The sequence below is a fragment of the Bos mutus genome, chromosome 4, assembly GCF_027580195.1.
Source record: "Bos mutus isolate GX-2022 chromosome 4, NWIPB_WYAK_1.1, whole genome shotgun sequence".
NCBI lineage: Eukaryota > Metazoa > Chordata > Mammalia > Artiodactyla > Bovidae > Bos > Bos mutus.
In genome coordinates, this window is record NC_091620.1 from 74767653 (window position 1) to 74787752 (window position 20100).

At 38.1% G+C, this 20100-nt stretch overlaps 1 protein-coding gene across 1 annotated transcript in view; it reads left to right on the top strand.

Annotated features, from left to right (window-relative positions):
* FBXL13 (F-box and leucine rich repeat protein 13) overlaps positions 1-20100 on the top strand; it is a 220013-nt gene that overhangs the window by 17980 nt on the left and 181933 nt on the right. Inside the window, exons 4-7 of the mRNA XM_014478077.2 lie at positions 10459-10526; positions 11336-11490; positions 12805-12914; positions 14896-15060. Coding sequence (XP_014333563.2) covers positions 10459-10526; positions 11336-11490; positions 12805-12914; positions 14896-15060 — 498 coding nt within the window. The remainder of the gene's footprint in view (positions 1-10458; positions 10527-11335; positions 11491-12804; positions 12915-14895; positions 15061-20100) is intronic.

The following is a 20100-nucleotide window of genomic DNA, read 5'->3' on the forward strand; positions in this document are numbered from 1 at the left end:
GAGGAACAACCAGCTCCAACAGTTGGTTTTGATCCTGTAAAGAGGGCAAGGAAGTACTGCAGGATATGGAGACTTTTAGAACAAAGATTGTGTAACTGAGAGAAGGTAAAATAACAAAAGGCATGTGGGGAGAGAAACAGCAACATGAATTAGACGTGTGATATCTCTAGATCCCTCACCAGTGTCTCGGTTAGGGTAGGCAGGGCTAGTTGCTGGTGAAGCCAGGCATTGAAAAGTGCAATCAAAGTCATGGTCACAGTGAGTGCTGAGAGCCAGGAATGAACCGAAGAGTCATTTAGAAGGATGGGTGGAGGGGCTTCCCTGTTGGCTCTGTGGTAAAGAATCCACCCACCAACGCAAGAGACTCAAGTTTAATCCCTGATCCAGGAAGATCCCGCATGCCTCAGCGACTCAGCCCATCGGCCACAACTACTGAGCCTGTGCACTAGAGCTGGGGAACCACAACTATCGAGCCCGAATGCTGCAACTGTTGAAGCTCAGTGCCCTCGAGCCTGTGCTCCGCAACAAAAGAAGCCACTGCAGTAAGAAGCCTGTGCAATGCAGAGTAGCCCCTGCTCGCTGCAACTAGAGAAAAGCCCAAGCAGCAACAAAGACCCAGCACAGCCAGAAATAAAGTGTTAGTAGCTCAGTCATGTCCGACTCTTTGCATCATGGACTGTAGCCTGCCAGGCTCCTCTGTCCATAGAATTCTCCAGGCAAGAATGCTGGAGTGGGTTGCCATTCCCTTTTCTAGAGGATCTTCCCCACCCAGGGATCGAACCTGTGTCTCTTGCATCTCCTACACTGCGGGTGTATTCTTTGCCACTGAGCCACCAGGGAAAACAAATAAATTTAAAAACTTGTTTAAAAAACAAGAAGAAGGATGGGTAGAGAGTAACATTGGATCCTAACCAGTGTCTGCAACAGAGAGATAGAAATAGATGAGAATTTCTGTCAAGCCTGGGATGATTCTGAGGCACCAGTACACTGGGAAGAACCCATTTGTTTGATCATAGATGATCTGCATCATATGTGAGTCTCAATGACTTTATCAAGCACAGAATTTTGATCCACTATAGAGTACAGACATCTGCAAAGTGTGTTCTTGGAGGTGTTTTGGGGCAACCTCAGGAGCTGGAAAGGGAAGATCCAGGGGATGGCATTCTTGGCCCTCTCCTCTTCACCCCTTATCCTCTAGAATAGTCCTGAATTGAGAATAATGTCGCATGAAAAAAAGCTTGAAAAACCACTGCTGTAAGATACTAAAATTATTATAAACCACTGATCTAGAAGGGTAAACATTGGCAATATTTTGAAACTGACCTCATAAAACACAATCAGATTGTGTCCCATGTCTAGCTATAACCCTATAGAGAATCTTTAAAAGTTTGCACAGAATTCTAAGAGACACTGTAGCTACTTCAAATCTTAAGTTTCACTTGAAAATAAATTTTCAGAGATATTTCATGACATTAAAAGTACAAAATACTGGTGCGGATCCAGATTTAGAATGGGATATGAAAATTCAGCAAGGCATAGAAATAATGCCCACTTCATAAGTCAGAAAAAAACAGAAACTAGATATAACTTTGCAAACTGTAAATCTGTGTTGTTGTTCAGTCGCTAAGTCGTGTCTGACTCATTGCAGCCCCATGGACTGTAGCATACCAGGCTCCCTTGTACTTCACTATCTCCTGGAGTTTGCTCAGATTTATGTCCCTTGAGTTGGTGATACTATCTAACTATCTCATCCTCCACACCCTCTTCTCCTTTTGCCTTCAATCTTTCCCAGCATCAGGGTCTTTTCCAATGAATTGACTCTTCACACCAGGTGGCCAAAGTATTGGAGCTTCAGTTTCAGCATCAGTCCTTCCAATGAATATTCAGGAAATAAAGGAAATATTGATTTCCTTTAGGAATGACTGGTTTGATCTCCTTGCAGCCCAAGGGACTCTCAAGAGTCTTCTCCAGTTCCACAATTCACAAACATCAATTCTTTGGCACTCAGCCTTCTTTATGGTCCAACTTGCACATCCATACATGACTACTGGAAAAAAAAAAGAGCTTTGACTACACAGACCTTTGTTGGTAAAATGATGTCTCTGCTTTTTAACACATTGTCTAGGTTTGTTGTAGGTTTCTTTCCAAGGAGCAAGCATCTTTTAATTTCATGGCTGTAGTCACCATATGCAATGATTGCTTCCCTGGTGGCTCAGTGGTAAAGAATCTGCCTGTAATGCAAAAGATACATACAGGATCCCTGGGTTGGGAAGATCCCCTGGAGAAGGAAATGGCAACCCACTCCAGTATTCTTGCCTGAAAATTCCATGGCCAGAGAAGCCTGGCAGGCTACAGTCCATGAGGTCACAAAAGAGTCAGCCACAACTTAACAACCAAACAATCCCAAGGCATTTAAAATTATAGTACACCAAATAAACATTAGTTGTGTTCCCCCTTTATTTTTCTTTCCTATAGTTATAACTGCTAGTCAGAGAGATTTTAATGTTTTGATTAAAATGTTTTATAGATCACAAACAATCGCAATTTTCCTCATTGATAGTTAAGAGTGCTTTGCATGGTTTCAGCATTTTTTTATGGTGCAGTCATCATGGCTTCACACTACGCAGTCCTGCCCAGCAAGGACAGCCTGTTTACATGCCCATTTTAATAATAAGCATTTGTTTGTTATTCTTTGCCAAGAGAAGAATGAATACAAGAAACCATAAGCCAAACAATTATAAAAGACAGAGAAATTGTTCTCATAACAGTAGATAGACAGTCTAACTGTGTGTTCCAAGATGAAAGAATTGTCTATTGTTAAGAAGGAAAAATAACTTCACAGACTTGATTCTCATTTCTTAGGAAATGAAATCTCTAGATGGGCCTACTAATTACAAGAAGAAAAGGCATTTATAGCATTAAAACATTTTTATTATAGAAAAAACTTACACATAACTCAAAAGTGAGAGTATATAATAATTCCCCTTATTCAGCTTAAACAATAATGAATATTTTGCCAATTTTCTTAATTATTCTCCTCTCCACCTTTGGTTGGGAGTATTAGAAAGTAAATCTCGGGAGCTGTATTACTTTTACTGGTAAATACTTCACTGTGCATCTTTAACAAGAAACGGCATTTTTAGAGAATATTGTACTCAGTCACTCAGTCATGTCCAGCCCAGTGGACTGGAGCCCACCACGCTCTTCTGTCCTTGGGATTTCACAGGCAAGAATACCAGAGTGGGTTGCCATTTCCTACTCCAGGGGATGGGACACCACTGAGCAACTGAACAGCAACAACAACAGCTCAAGGGGATCTTCTCTACCCGGGGACAGAATCCACATCTCCTGCATTGGAAGCAGATTCTTTACCACTGCACCACCTGACAGAGAACACAGCACAGTGCAAATGCCTATGAAACGTAATGAAATGAGCAATAACACCTGAATATCGTCTAGGACTGACTACATTCAGATATATATATAGACTCCATATTTACTCCATATTTGGGTTTTCCAAATTGCCTCAAAAATGCCTTTTTACATATGGCTCTGTTAAGTTGATATCCATACAGGGTTCACATATTATACTTGGTTGTTCCATACTAATATCTAATATCTCTAGTAATCAGCAATAGTTCTTTCTTCTTTTTTCCCCATGCCACTAATTTATTGAAGAAAACAGATCATCTGTCATGTAAAAGGTCCCACATTCTTGTTTCCTCTAATTCCTTTCATTTGTTTTGTTTCTTGTATTTCCTGCAAGTCTGAAGGTAGATCTACAAACGTGATATTCAGGTTTGTTTTTCCTTTTGTTCTCTGGTAACAAGAATACTGCAGAGTGGACGTTGGGTTCTGTCCAGCGCATTGTATCCGGAGGCGCCCGTGGTCTGCTTGACCCACTTTTAATGAATCTTGATTCTTACAGACATTAACTAATTGGTTATTAGTGTCATCCTACAATACCTATATAATGGTTTTGAAATAACTATACAAGAAGACCACTAACCATAGAACTATGGAAAGCAGTTTAAGAAAATTACTCAGTTCTTTTTGCTTTGAAGATGTGTATATCCTACCTGGTATTTTCATTAAAATAATACTTTTTTGTTATTTAAAATAATAATTGTTTGTGTTGATGGTCATCTTTTCTTTCTTTGCTATAATTATGCTTTTTCAATTATTTCTAACATCACATGATGGCAAAATCAAAGCAATAAAATGAGTATTCAAGGAAGTACTATTTCCTTTCCAGCCTCTGTATCTACTCTATTCCATCCCTTCCTCTAGGTAACCAATTTTAGTAGCTTTTAGTGTGTCTCCCCATTGTTATTTTTGAAAAGAATGTGAGCAAATACACTGTGTCCCCCTTCCCTTTTACTTCTTACACCGAAGTATCAGACTGCATGTCGCCTTCTATTCTTGCCGGCAGGGAGAGCACTTTGTTACCAAACTTTAAATGAAAGATATGGACTTAAAAAAATCTTACTGATACAACAAACAAAGCTTAACTATGAAAAGGAAATTTGGGGCTTTAATACTTTGGGAGAAGCAGATAGACCTTGTTCCCCAAACAAGATAACCATATCCTATAATCTTGCTGGTTTACAAAAGTATTTGTTCTCTTGTGAGAGTGGGTGGATTACTATTTCCTGAGCAGGCATGAACACAAGTGTCACTGTAATCTGGAAGGAACAAAAATTTAAAAAGTATAGAAATAATGAAGATATGCCGATATGCATATGAAGATATGGAGATGATATCCCTTTAATGGCAGAAAGTGAAGAGGAACTAAAGAGCCTGTTGATAAAGGTGAAAGAGGAGAGTGAAAAAGCTGGCTTAAAACTCAGCATTCAAAAAACAAAGATTATGGCATCCGGTCCTATCACTTCATGGTAAATAGATAAAGAAAATATGGAAACTGTGTCAGATTTCATTTTCTTGGGCTCCAAAATCAATGCAGACAGTGACTGCAGCCACAAAATTAAAAGATGCTTGCTCCTTGGAAGAATAGCTATGACAAACCTAGACAGTGTATTAAAAAGCAGAGACATCACTTTGCCAACAAAGGTCCTCATACTCAAAGCTATGGTTTTTTCAGTAGTCATGTATGGATGTGAGAGTTGGATCATAAAGAAGGCTGAGTGCCAAAGAATTGATTCTTTCAAACTGTGGTGCTGGAGAAGACTCTTGAGAGTCCTTTGGACTACAGGGAGATCAAACCAGTCAATCCTAAAAGAAATCAACCTGAATATTCATTGGAAGTACTGGTGCTGAAGGTCCAATACTTTGGGCACCTGATGCGAACAACCGCCTCACTGTAAAAGACCCTGATGCTGGGAAAGATTGAGGGCAAGAGAAGGGGGCGACAGAGGATGAGATGGTTGGATGGCATCACCAACTCAATGGACATGACTTTGAGCAAACTCAGAGAGATGGTGAAGGACAGGGAAGCCAGGCATGCTGCAGTCCGTGGGGTTGCAAAGAGTCGGACATGACTTAGCAACTGAACAACAACAAATGAAGATATGCAACTAGATTCATACTGTTTACTTTAGGATAAGTTTAAGTGTGAAGTTTAGTAATAGTAGCTAATGGTATGGCATAATGTATGCTTTTCTGCTATGTATGGCATTTGAGAGTTCTAAAGAACATCTTAATAAGGTTTTAATTTCATTTAAGTTGTTTCAAGGAGTTTCAGTTCAGTTCAGTTGCTCAGTCATGTCCCCACTCTTTGCGATCCCATGAACCGCAGTACGCCAGGCCTCCCTGTCCATCACCAACTCCCAGAGTCTACCCAAACCTATGCCCATCGAGTCGGTGATGCCATTCAAGGAGTTTACCTAATAAAATTTGCAATAGATATTTACATGTTTAACAAAAATGGACTTTTCCAAGTGGTACTGAATTAAATATGTTTATTAAACATAGCTCTAAAATACAAAGAGTAGTCACTGTTTCCCTCCATGTACAAAAGCCACTTGAGCATTAAACAGTTTTTCAATAATATTGAGGTCAAAAAATAAAACTACTCATCGTGAGAAATCTAACATTTTATGTCATGCCATGATACCTATGTTAGACCCTGCTCACTTCTTCATTAAAGGCATGGTTTCTTTTTTACTATTATTGTTTTTACTAATAACTTTTATAGCCTATGAAAAATAAATATTTTAGAACTGGGAGGGATTTAAATTAATTCACTCCACCCTGTCTTAGTCTGTTCAGGACGCTATAATGAAAATATCATAGATAGGGTGGTTATAAACAAGAGAAATTTATTTCTAATAGTTCTGGAGGCTGGGAAGTCCAAGATCAAGGTGCTGGTAGATTCGTTGTCTTGAAAGCCAGCTTCCTGGTTGATATACTGCCATCTTCTTGTTATAATCTTACATGGCAGAAGGGGAGACTGAACTCTCTGGGGTCTCTTCTCTAAAGACACACTTCTTATTCATGAGAGCTCCACCCTTATGACCTAATCATCTCCAAAAAGCCCCACCTCTAAATACGATTCATTACATTGGGGATTAGGTTTCAGCATATGAATTCTGGAGAACATAAACATTCAATCATGTGAAATGCCAGGCTGGATGAATCCCAACCTGGAATCAAGATTGCAGGGAGAAATATCAACAACCCAGATATGCAGATGATACCACTCTAATGACAGAAAGTGAAGAGAACTAAAGAACCTCTTGATAAGGCTGAAAGAGAAGAGTCCATATAGTCAAAGCTGTAGTTTTTCCAGTAGTCATACCGATGTGAGAGTTGGACCATAAAGAAAGCTGAGCAATGAACTGATGCTTTCAAACTGTGGTGCTGGAGAAGACTCTTTAAGAGTCCTGGACTGCAAGGAGATCAAACCAGTCATTCCTAAAGGAAATCAACTCTGAGTATTCATTGGAAGGGTTGATGCTGACGCTGAAGCTCCAATACTTTGGCCATCTGGGGTGATGAACTGACTCATTGGAAAAGACCCTGATGCTGGGAAAGATTGAAAGAAAAATGAAAAGAGGGGAAGATGATGGGATAGCATCACTGACTCAATGGACATGAATTTGAGCAAACTCTGCGAGATAGTGAAGGATAGGGAAGCCTAGTGTGCTGCTAGTGGTAAAGAACCTGCCTGTCAGTGCAGGAGACATAAGAGACAGGGGTTCGATCCCTGGTTTGGGAAGATCTCCTGGAGGAGGGCAGGCAACCCACTCCAGTATTCTTGCCTGGAGAGTCCCATGGACAGAGGAGCCTGGCAGGCTACAGTGCATGGGGTCACAAAGAGTTAGATACAACTGAAGCTACTGAGCACACACACAAATAAAGTAAGTGTCTTACAAAGTTTAAAATTAATGGGACCAATCACTACTGACATTAAACAGCCATGAATTTGGTATGTTTGTAAACTAGGATTAATGATTTGTAATGGCATTTCATTATCCTTTCATTTATTTCAAAATTTCCCCATAAAATTAATTGATTAATTAAAAATTTCCCCAGCTGTCAGCAACCTGGGATACCAGTAAGAGTGCTGACTTGATGTTGTTGTTTAGTCATTAAGTCACGTCTGACTCTTTATGCAGCTGCATGGACTGTAGCCCACCAGGCTCCTCTGTCTATGGGATTTACCAGGCAAGAATACTGAAGTGGGTTGCTATTTCCTTCTCCAGGGGATCTTCCCGACCCAGGGATAAAACCCATGTCTGCATTACTGAGCCACCAGGGAAGCTCAACATCTCATTGCTAACAGTATTGATATCCCAAATTTCACTGCTTCCAGGCCCTATCTGGGTAACACAGAGGTTGGTTTTTCCTTAAAATTCCAATCAGTTGCTCCTGGGAATCCCAAAGCTGTTCTGTGTAAATTCAAGAATTCCAAGATTGTTTCTGTCCCAAACCTGTGAAACCATCTAAAGGTGGAGTCATAGTGCTGCTATTCTTGACTTCCTAAGAGCTCTGATGTCTAACTTGAGGTGGAGCTTCAGGCTCCTTTAACCACAAATCCTTCTGATGCCAAAATAGCACTCCTTTCACTGGATTCCTTGCTCTAGCCAAACCATAACTGATGGTCACACTGTTCAAAAGAGATAACTTTTATAACTTTTCTGAAGATGTTTAGTAAGTCAAACCTGTACTTCAAGACTAAGGCCACATTTATTTACATGCCCAAATAGTACCATGGTGTAGCAAGAACTTAAAACCTTCCATTCATTTTCCCACCAGTTTTGAAATAAAGTGCTTCTTGATAAAACTTTATTTTGAGAGTCTGCATTATTTCAAAACCTGGCATAATGTAAGATTTTGGTAGGTAATACTTTTATATCACATGATTCCCAACTTACAAAATTTAAAGTCACGTGAAATTTGATGGCACTGTGCCGTGTGTGCTGTACAGAAGTGGGGGAAATGCCTTTCCTTATTTTGTGTTGTACACCTCATAAGAGCAACTTTTGGATTTTGCTGTAGTCTCTTCCTCCATAATGCTCAGACCCACAATCCATGGGGCTGAGACAGATGTCATGCAGCTCCCCCTCCGCCAACCCCAATACTCTGATTTTACTCCCCTGGATTCCTTTCCCCCATGAAGATCAGAATTTAGTAAAGAAAGACTTCAATAACTTATATTCTCCCCTCACCACAGACAGTTTACTTGTAATCCCCATTAAAAGCAAGAATTTTCAAATGTCGTTGAACATGAGGCAGAATATCAGGGGGCACACAGGCCTTTCTTATATGCCTAAAATTGACTTCATGATCAACATGTGCATGCTGTATCTGTTAACTTATCAAAGCATTTACAGCAATGAGCAAAGGAGAAAAATCCTTGACTTGGAAAAGTAGAATTCTGAATTCTGCCGCTACTGCTAAGTCACTTCAGTTGTATCCGACTCTGTGCGACCCCATAGACAGCAGCCCACCAGGCCCCCCCCGTCCCTGGGATTCTCCAGGCAAGAACACTGGAGTGGGTTGCCATTTCCTTCTCCAAAGCATGAAAGTGAAAAGTGAAATTGAAGTCGCTCAGTTGAGTCCAACTCTTCGCAACTCCATGGACTGCAGCCTACCAGGCTCCTCCATCCATGGGATTTTTCCAGGCAAGAGTACTAGAGTGGGGTGTCATCACCTACTGAAGTCTGTCTGAATTCTGGGAAGTTGGTATATATTTGAACGAAACTTATCTCTACACTCAATAGATATGACCATAATAGTCCCTTGGACTGCAAAGAGATCAAACTAGTCAATCCTAAAGGAAATCAACCCTGAATATTTATTGGAAGGACTGATGCTGAAGCTCCAAAACTTTGGTCACCTGATGCAAAGAGCCAACTCACTGGAAAAGACCCTGATACTGGGAAAGATTGAAGGCAACAGGAGAAGGGGGCAGCAGAAGATGAGATGGTTAGATAGCATCACTGACTCAGCGGACATGAATCTCAGCAAATTCCAGGAGATAGGGAAGGATAGGGAAGCCTGGCATGCTGCTGTCCATGCGGTTGCAAAGATTTGGCCATGACTTAGCGAGTAGACAACAACAAATGGTAAACAGGTGGCAAGAACAAGAGAAAACCATCATTCACACTTAACACTAGCCATGTACCTATAATAAATAGTTAAGAACACAGAGAAGGCACAAACAATGTCAGCAATCCTTGGTGAGCTATTCCCACATTAATGTGTGTCATTGTGAGTAACTGGAAGTGATGCCTGCATCTCTTTCAGTGTATTCCACAGTTTAGACTTTCAACTTACGTAGTTTTCCTATTCCTGCTTGTTAAATGAGGCATTCCTATATATATTTTAAAACAGAGAATCTCACTTTCTACTTTTTTTTTTTGACTTTGGTTTCATCCCCCATTTTATTTATATTTTAAAGATTTGATTGGAGTATAATTGATTTACAATGTTGTGGTAGTTTCAGGTGTACAGCAAAGTGCGTCAGTTACACATATGCACATATCCACTCCTTTTTAAACTCTTCCCCATACAGGCCATTACAGAGTATTAAGTAGAGTTCCGTGCTGTACAGCCGGTCCTTATCAGTCACCTATTTTACATATAGTAGTGTGTATATGTCGATCTCAGTCCCCCAATTTATCCCTCCCTCATTTTCTACTCTTGAGAAGGCAAAACCATTCAACTTAATAGTGACTAGCCAACCCTGGTCTAGCAACTCTATACTCCTGTCAATATAATAAGTGTTTACCTTAAAATGCTTTAAAGTAAGTGCAATATAATGAAATTTTAAGCTGTGATTTCAACTTAAAAAAATAGTTAGGCATGCACAATAAAATTCCAAAATATATAAATGGTCTATACTTCTTCCAGAAATCTGTTCCTATCTCCCTAGGCCTAACTCTACTTCCCAGATGCAGTCACTGCTCTCATTCTCTTCTATATCTTCCAGAGGTAGCCTTTGCATTTCATTTATTTCTAATGCTTGTTATTTCATGTCTTCCTTCATTTTAGATGACTCCAGAATTAATGATAAGAGCATGTACTTTTTATACGGGGCGTTTACTGAAGACCCACTTTCAGTAAGAACATGAGTTTTATATATTATTCCCTCCTCTTTGTGTTCTTATTCTAGAGATTCTCCATATGAAGAACAACTCACTTTTGGCCAGTTGTACTGATTTTATCTATTTAATTTTGTTTTCACCATTTTATATTATATATTTCTTTTATATTTATTCAGCTTTGACTTAGTTACAAGATAGTCTTTGTTTCTTCAAGGTACCACTTTGTCTTTTTTTAAATAGAACTTCAAAACTGAAAGTACGGGTCTATAATCCCCTTATCTGAAATCCCTGGAGACAGACATATTCGGAAATCTAGATTCCCTTTCTTCAAATTTTTTTAGAAAGAAAATCTCTGCACACACTGTGTATTATATAACATCTTCAGTTGTGTCTGGGATGGCACATTGGAACCAAACATATCTGAACACATTAGTATTTCTACAATACAATGTATTTGTATATTCTTGCTAAGTGGAATGAAGAAATACTATGAACCGTGATGTGTCAGATTCTGAGAAGTTTTGATGCAAAATTAGTTTAGGTCAGGTCTAGCTTTGCCTCTAAATAGGTTATGGGAGAAAAAAAAAAGTTTCAATTTCAGAGCTTTGGGGGCTTTACAAATGTAGACAAGGGAAATGCAAGCTTAAAGAAAATGCCAGGACTGATTGTAAATAAAACAATGCAAATAATTTAACAGCTTCTTTGAAGCTGTGATTTTTGAGGAGGTAAAGGAGGCCCAGTATATTACTTCTTCTCTTTCTGTTTATTTACTAATGTATTACTGTAACTTCAAAATATCATATTCCTGTGTTTTCTGCTTATAGCACATGGAGAGAGATAGCAATACCTCCTACAAATGAAGATGAACTTCTGGCTGAAAAAATGGAAGCAGCAATAGTATATGCCAATTTCAGACTTAAAAAACATGTATTACATCACTGGCACTCTTATGTGAAAAATAGAAAAGAACAACTTAGAGGTAAATCCTTATATAGTAACAATTGGTTTTTCTTTTCATGGATCCAAAGTTTCAACAAACTTAACAGTTAAACATAACTTGTACTAGAGAATTTATTATTTTTATGTCTAGAAAACTGTCATGAAATGTAAAGTCACGAATTTAAAGTATTTAATGAGATTTGTCTCAAAGAGTTTTAGTGTAAAAGAAAGCAGGCATATTTTAAATAAAATTCTATATCTATTTGTGTGATATATATACAAGTTTCAATATAAATAGGGAGCTACTATTAACTTTTTTTACAAAATAGAGAGTTGGGATAGATAGGTAGATGGACAGATAGATATCAAAATTGACTGTTTTTTTACAAACAGCTCTTTATTCTTTATATTTTATTTAATGAATTTCTGAGAAAACTTAGAGAAAAATAATTTTCTTTTACTTAAACCCTCGATAGTTGTAATGAGTGGACAGTGCATGTATGTGCTCTTCAGAGCAGGAGTAGAGATTTCATCCAGCTAACTACATATTGATCTGTTTATGGCTGCTGCAAATCAGTAAATCCTTTCCTCTTGATTGGCTCCTGTTGGTACCTCAGAGTGGACTCTGGTGATTTTAACATTAGGGTGGTGGTGGTGGTTTAGTCGCTAAGTCGTGTCCGACTTGTGAGACCCCATGGACTGTAGCCCGCCAGGCTCCTCTGTCCATGGGATTTTCCAGGCAAGAATATTGGAGTGGATTGCCATTTCCTTCTCCAGGGCATCTTCCCAACCCAGGAATCAAACCCAGGTCTCCTACATTGCAGGCAGATTCTTTACCGATTAAGCTAGGTAGTGGGTCTCTATTTCTGAGAGGAAGCAATTAGCGATAGTTAAGAATGGTGTCCCCGAGGCCTGCCTTAATCATCCTCCTGCCTGGCCTGGCCCCTGTGTTTGAGCTTTGGACCCCTGCTTAAACATATAAATATATATATATATACATATATATAGCAATCTATTTAATCACAGGGTATTTAAAAGTACTATCTCATGACTCTACTTCTATGGATAAATCTGGAAGTTCTGGTTTTATAAAGAACAGATTTGTTAAAAAGGAAATGCTATATAACTTGACATTTTGTTACGTCTACAATATCTTAATTTATAAGGGCTAAGGTAATGTTTACAAGTTAATGAAGTCTCAGCAGTACTATATATTGCTGTCAATAGTAATCAATTTCAGATGCAATTAAAATAAAAACTATGAGATGCAGCATTGTTTCATATTATAAACCTGATAGAATATTAATTATAATACCGTGTAATTATATACAGTAATCTAATGCATTTTCTTCAGATGCACTACTGCGGATACAAAAGATGTTCCACTGCTACAAGATGATAGTTACCCTAAATAAATGGAGGGATAGAGCAAGACATAAGTTTAAAAAGAGAGAAGATGAGCTGGTATGGCATATTGTAAACTTATTTTTTTTAGAAACTGAACTTTGCTGTTACATTGATGTTGTCTCAGATAATAATACTGTGTGTGGAAAACACTAAAGATTTGAATATTATATACTTTTAATGGGGTCCTTGTTCTTTTAATTTAATCATCTAAATGCCTCCTCACTTACCCAAAATATTTCCTAATGAATTTTGCTCTTTCATTTGAAGTTCAACATCAAGGAAAAATCTTTTTAACATTTCACTTAAATTTATTGATAAAGACACTAAGAATTTTGTTTCAGCAAGTGTTTAAGTGGAAATAAATGTTTAAAGTGGAAGAGAAATTGTTTGATATGATTATAATAGAAATAAATAATAAAGACTAAATTTATTCTTTTCTAGATAAGATTACACTTCTGTCTACTCTTTTGAACATCCAATTTAGTAAATTAAAATCTTAATACTAAATTATCTTTAAAACTACTGAATTTCTACACTTGAACCATTCTTAACTGGGACACCTATGAGAAATTAAAGCAGTCAAAACAGAGGATCCAAGCAAACTCCTCCAAACTTATATAATAAAAACATCTCTAGTTTGCTTTAGCTATCAGTATAGTAAATTATCATTTAATGTTTTTTTAGAATATTCACAGTAACTGCTAGGAACAGATACAGAAACATGCTGGAATTTTTTGTAGTTACATTATTTAGTATGTAATGTTTTACTAATAGTCTGAAATATAAAGTTGGGATAAATAGGAAAGAGAAAAATAGGAAGAAATTAAACCCCGTTTTACGGTTCCTGGTGAAAAGGTGGCCAGCGTGACCAGGCTGCTGTTTTATGTCCCGTTAAACTGAATGTCCCTGAGAGAAGGCAGCACTGTTCTCTAACCATCCCCATATACTAAACATGATGTTTTGTAGTAATTGATATATATATAAATAAATATGTATGACAGTGTATATTATATATGACATAGAAATATTATCCTTAATATAAGTGAAAGTGGTGAAAGTGAAGTCGCTCAGTCGTGTCCGACTCTCTGTGACCCTATCTATGGACTGTAGTCTACCAGGCTCCTCCATCCATGGGATTTCCCAGGCAAGAATACTAGAGTAGATATGTATTAAATAGTTAATTGAGTATTTAAAGAAAATGTTTTACTTTAGCTATGTGATTTCTTGGCCTAACAGTACTACTGCATTCACTAGGGTGGAGTGAGGATGGCAGGTGTCTGCTGGGAGGAGAGAGCTACGTGCTAGTCTCTGTTGTGCACTCTTCCTTAGGCTCTAATATGTACACATATTACAGCAAAGTTGTGTGTGTGTATGGGTACAACATTTATTTACCCTTTAGGGTTTTTTCCTTGATTATGTGCTTTTAATGAATGTATTGAAAGTAAAAATGGGGATTTACTCTAATGATACATTAGGCAATTCTCCAAATTCTTTCCTTCTGACATTTTTTAAAGAAAAACATTTATATATATATATATATATTTTTTTTTTTTTTCATTTTTGGCCATGCCACATGGTTTCTAGCATCTTAGGTTCCTCAACCAGGGACCTTAAACCCGGGCTCTTGATAGTGACAGGGTGGAGTCCTAACCATTGGACCAAAGAAGTCCCCTGACTCACCTCTTATAGCTCCAGGGTAACCCTTACCCTTCCGTGTGCCAAGTATCAATCCTGTCATTACCAGAACCTTGACTCTGTGGGTTTCAGCTTTCTCATTTCTACAAGAGAAGGCTGGACCACATCTTCAAGGTGACTGCCTATGCCAGTATTGTATGACAGCTAGTGGAAATGATCTATAATGCTTTGGTGGTTCAGAGACTATTACATATGCTCTGGACAATGATAATTTATATAATGACAATGATGATAATAATGTTTAATTGGTGCTATCATTGTATCAAGCATTGTGCTTTATATGTATCATCTCATTTAGTCCTTACAACAATTCCATGGAATCTGTAAATTATTTTCATGGCAGATGCTAAAGCATGAACTTCAATTACAAAAATTCTCCAAGTTAAAATTCAAAACAAGTTCTAAAGAAGAATACTTTTTTCCTGAACAATTTGTGTCTGAAGGCTTTCTTGTAGGTGGGATTCCTGAATTTGACATTTCACAGTTACCCAAAAGAGCAATATTACAGGTTCGTATGAATTCATGTCTTAACTAGTTGTTTTGATAATGTTTTCTTAGAGAGTGGTTTTATGAACCTTGTATGAATGATGGAAACCATATTTTGAAGAAAAAACATTTTTTACAACTGCCTTTGGGCTATCTCAGTTTTTGGAAGTCATCCATTTGGATGGTTGTAAATTGTTATAATAATCAAAAATGGAGAAATTAAAGAAATAGTAAATAAGAATGAAAAAAATGTCTTTCTTTCCTTCCTCATTCAAGAACATGTTGTCATTTAAGGTACAACAGATTTTAGATACTTCACTGCATACCTTTTAATCTCTAATCCCTAATCCTTTAACTTTAAATGTTACACCTATACTCTGGAATGTAAATGGGGCTTGTCATAATGCAACTTTCAGTTAGTTAAACATATTTATGCTTCTTGTCTTTCTTCCTTAGATTGTGAGTTCATAAAAACAAGAATCATGTATCTATATCTTATAAGTCATTGAATTGATCTCTGAAATATAAACCATAATTCCAACTACTGGTTATATTCTGTCCTGTTTTGATAAATATGTAATCCCTATTTTGTGGGACTACTTGATAAATGGAAGAGTTGTAAAATATCACCTTATTCTGGCTGATGGCAGATTTACATTATAAAATCCCATGTACTAAACCCGTCTTTCTAAATGTAGAGCTGAGCTCAAGTTATTTTGGGTAACAAGATGTATACCTGTATTTGTATTTCATCTCGCACTTTATGTATAGCACAGAGTCAGAATGAGGACATTTTTGTCCACTGTTTCTTCTTTATAAATTGCCTGTTCACATCTTCTTTGTGTTCAAATTGGAATTCCTATAATTTTCTTACAGTTTATAAGAAAACCCTTTATATACTGGTAGTTTTCACCTTTTGTCTGGAACATATTTGAAATTTTTTCCCCTACACTTAATGTGCTGTGCTTGGTCACTCAGTCGGATCAGACTGTTTGTGGCCCCTGTGGATGCAGCCTGCCAGGCACCTCTGTCCATGGGGATTCTCCAAGCAAGAATAGTGGAGTGCCATGCCCTCCTCCAAGGGATCTTCCCAATCCAGGGGTCGAACCCAGGTCTCCCGTACTGCAGACAGATGCTTTACCATCTGAGCCACCAGGGAAGCCCTCAATGCCTACACTTAATGCTTGCTTTCGGTTTTGCCCATGGAGTCTGACCAGAGAAAATTTAAAGCTTTATGTAACAAAATCTGTTACTATTGCCCTGATTATTTCTTTTTGTGTCATATTAATACGTCATTCTTAGCTATTTTTCTAAGCCATATCAAACTCCTTCCTACAATTATGTAGCTGGTTTTTCTTTGAACTCCTACATGTTGACTGCTAATGTTTATTTACACAGTAAGCACCTGAATTTTCAATTCATTTCAGATTATGCCTTAAAATATTTTTTATCACTTTACATATAAGAACCTAGCAAGAGTATGCTTTCATCTTCCCCTTCCTGTGCTTCATGCTATTATTTCCATGTACTTTATTTCTATGTATTTATAAACCCTAGAGTTTATTTTTCCTTTAAACAGTCAATTATATTTTATCCAATGTGTATTTTTAATGTTTAACAATCTCAAACAGGAAGGTTGCAAGTGCAATACAATATACTTTTTTTTCTGAACAATTTGAGAGTAAGGTCATGATAACCTATCACCCCTAAATATTCCTGGAGTTTTCACTATAAACAAGGGCATCCTCTTAAAGTCAGCCATCAAAATCCTTGGATCTAATTTGAGTATCCCCAGTTGTCCCAATAATGCAAAAGAATGCAATCCAGAATCAAACAAGAACAGCTGACTACCATGGCCGTTCGTCTCCTTGAGTCTGCCTTTCTTTAATTTTCATTCCCTTGACATGAAGATGAGGCCAGTTTTATTGTAGAAGATCTCTTATTTTAACTTGTTCTGTTTTCTCCAGAATAGATTCAGGTTCTGAATTTTTATTAGAAATACCACAGACATTAGGCTGTGCTCTTCTCACTACATGGTACAGAATTTGGATTTGCCCAGGATTGGTGATTTCGCAGGTGATTGCTTGTTTAAGGTGGTGTCTGCTTCTCTACTATTCAACTGCCCTCTTTGAAATGGATATGAATTTTGTGGGGAGGTACTTTACAATTATATAAACATTCCTGTTCTTTATCAAACTTTCAGTTTATTTATATCTGTACGACTCATGGTTTTCTCTTTTATTCAATGAGATATAATCTGTTACTATCACTATTTATTTTGGTGCTCAAATTCTTCCAGATTCAGAAGTAGGACTCCTTTCAAGTTGCCTTCTATGTCCCTTTGACATGTAACTATCATCCTCTGAGCACTTCCCTACTTTATAGCACAGCATGATATCACCAGATAGTTGGTACCAAAATCAGATTGATTATATGCAGCCAAAGATGGAGAAGCCCTATATAGTCAGCAAAAATAAGACCAGGAGCTGACTTTGGCTCAGATCCTAAGCTCCTTACTGCAAAGAATCACTAGGGAAAATCACTAGGCCATTCAGGTATGACCTAAATCAAATCCTTTATGCTTATATAGTAGAAGTAACAAATAAATTCAAGAGATTAGATCTGATAGAGTGCCTGAAGAACTGTGGACGGAAGTTCATAACATTGAACAGGAGGTGGTGACCAAAACGATCCCAGAGAAAAAGAAATGCAAGAAGGCAAAATGGTTGTCTGAGAAGGCCTTGCAAATAGCTGAGAAAAGAAAAGAAGCTAAAGGCAAAGATATACCCAACTAAATGCAGAGTTCCAAAGAAATAGCAAGGAGAGATAAGAAAGCCTTCTGAAGTGAACAGTGCAAAAAAATAGAGGAAAACAATAGAATGGAAAGGCTAAAGATCTCTTCAAGAAAATTAGAGGTGCCAAGGTAGCTTTTCATGCAAATATGTGCACAATATAGGACAGAAACAGCAATAATCTAACAGAAGCAGAAGAGATTAAGAAGAGGTGGCAAAAATACACAGATCTGTACAAAAAAAAATCTTAATGACCTGGCTAACCACGATGGTGGTTATCCTGGAGTGTGAAGTCAAGTGGGCGTTAGGAAGCACTACTAGGCACAAAGCTAGTGGAGGTGATGCAATTCCAGCTGAGCTATTTCAAATCCTAATAGATGAATCTGTTAAAGTGCTGCACTCAGTATGCCAGCAAATTTGGAAAATGTAGCAATGGTCTGGAAAAGATCAGTTTTCATTGCAATCCCAAAGACAGGCAATGCCAAAGAATGTTCAAAGTGAAAGTGAAAGTTGCTCAGCTGAAGATCAGTTTTCATTGCAATCCCAAAGACAGGCAATGCCAAAGAATGTTCAAAGTGAAAGTGAAAGTTGCTCAGCTGTGTCCAACTCTTTGTGACCCCATGGACTATACAGTCCATGGAATTCTCCATGCCAGAATACTGGATTGAGTAGCCTTTACCTTCTCCAGGGGATCTTCGCAACCCAAGGATTGAACCCAGGTCGCCTGCATTGCAGGCAGATTCTTTACAGCTGAGCCACAAGGGAAGCCCAAGAATGTTCAAACTCTCATTCAACTGTGCTCATTTCACATGCTAGCAAGGTAATGCTCAAAATCCTTCAAGCTAGGCTTCAACAGTACATAAACAGAACTTCCAGGGGGTACAAGCTGGATTTAGAAAAGGCAGAGGAACCAGAGATCAAATTGCCAACATCTGCTGGATCACAGAAGAAGCAAGGGAATTTCGAAAAACATCTACTTCTGCTTCATTGACTATGCTAAAGGCTTTGACCAGGTGGATCACAACAAACTGTGGAAAATTCTTAAAGAGATGGGAATACCAGACCATGTTACTTGTTTCCTGAGAAACCTGAACGTAGGTCAAGAAGCAACAGTTAGAACTGGACATGGAACAACAGACTGGTTCAAAATTGGGAAAGGAGTATGTCAAGGCTGTATATTGTCACCCTGCTTATTTAACTTATATGCAGAGTACGTCATGGAAAATGCCAGGGTGGATAACTCACAAGCTGGAATCAAGATTGCGTGGAGAAAAATCAACAACCTCAGATATGCAGATGACACTACCCTAATGGCAGAAGAGGAACAAATAGTCTCTTGATGATGGTCAAAGAGAAGAGTGAAAAAGATGGCTTAAAACTCAACATTCAAAAAACTAAGATCATGGCATCCAATCCCATCCTTTAATGGCAAATAGATGGGGATAAAATGGAGACAGTGGTAAATTTTATTTTCTTGGGCTCCAAAATCACTGTGAATGGTGACTGCAGTCATGAAATTAAAAGATGCTTGCTCCTTGGAAGAAAAGCTTAACACACATAGACAGCGTATTAAAAAAGCAGAGACATCTTTTTGTCAACAAAGGTCCAAAGCTATGGTTTTTCCAATAGTCATGTATGGTTGTGAGAGTTGGACCATAAAGAAGACTGAGCACTGAAGAATTGATGCTTTCAAACTGTGGCACTAGAAAAGACTCTTGAGAGTCCCTTGGACAGCAAGGAGATCGAACCAGTTAATCCTAAAGGAAATCAACCCCGAAAATTCATTGAAAGGACTGATGCTGAAGGTGAAGCTCCAATACTCTGACCATGTGATGCGAAGAGCTGATTCATTGAAAAAAAACCCTGATGCTTAGAAAGATTGAAGGCAGGAAGAGAAGGGGACGACAGAGGATGAAGTGGTTTGGATCGCACCACTGACTCATCATGGACATGAGCTTGAGCAAACTCAAGGAGATAGTGAAGGACAGAGTAGCTTGGTGTGCTGCAGTCCATGTGCTGCAAAGACTCAGACACGACTTAGTGACTGAACAACGACAACAGTTTGCCTTCTGTGTCCTGTTGGCATGTAACTATCATCCTTTGAGCACTTCCCGACTTTATAGCACAACATGATGTTCCAGTCTCCACTTGTATGTTACCTGCTCCATCCTGGATAGGTCATTTATCTAGAACTCTTTGAATCCTTTTGAATGGAGAATTGTACATAGAAATGAAGATTTGAACACTACCTGTGTTCATTGCCATTGGAG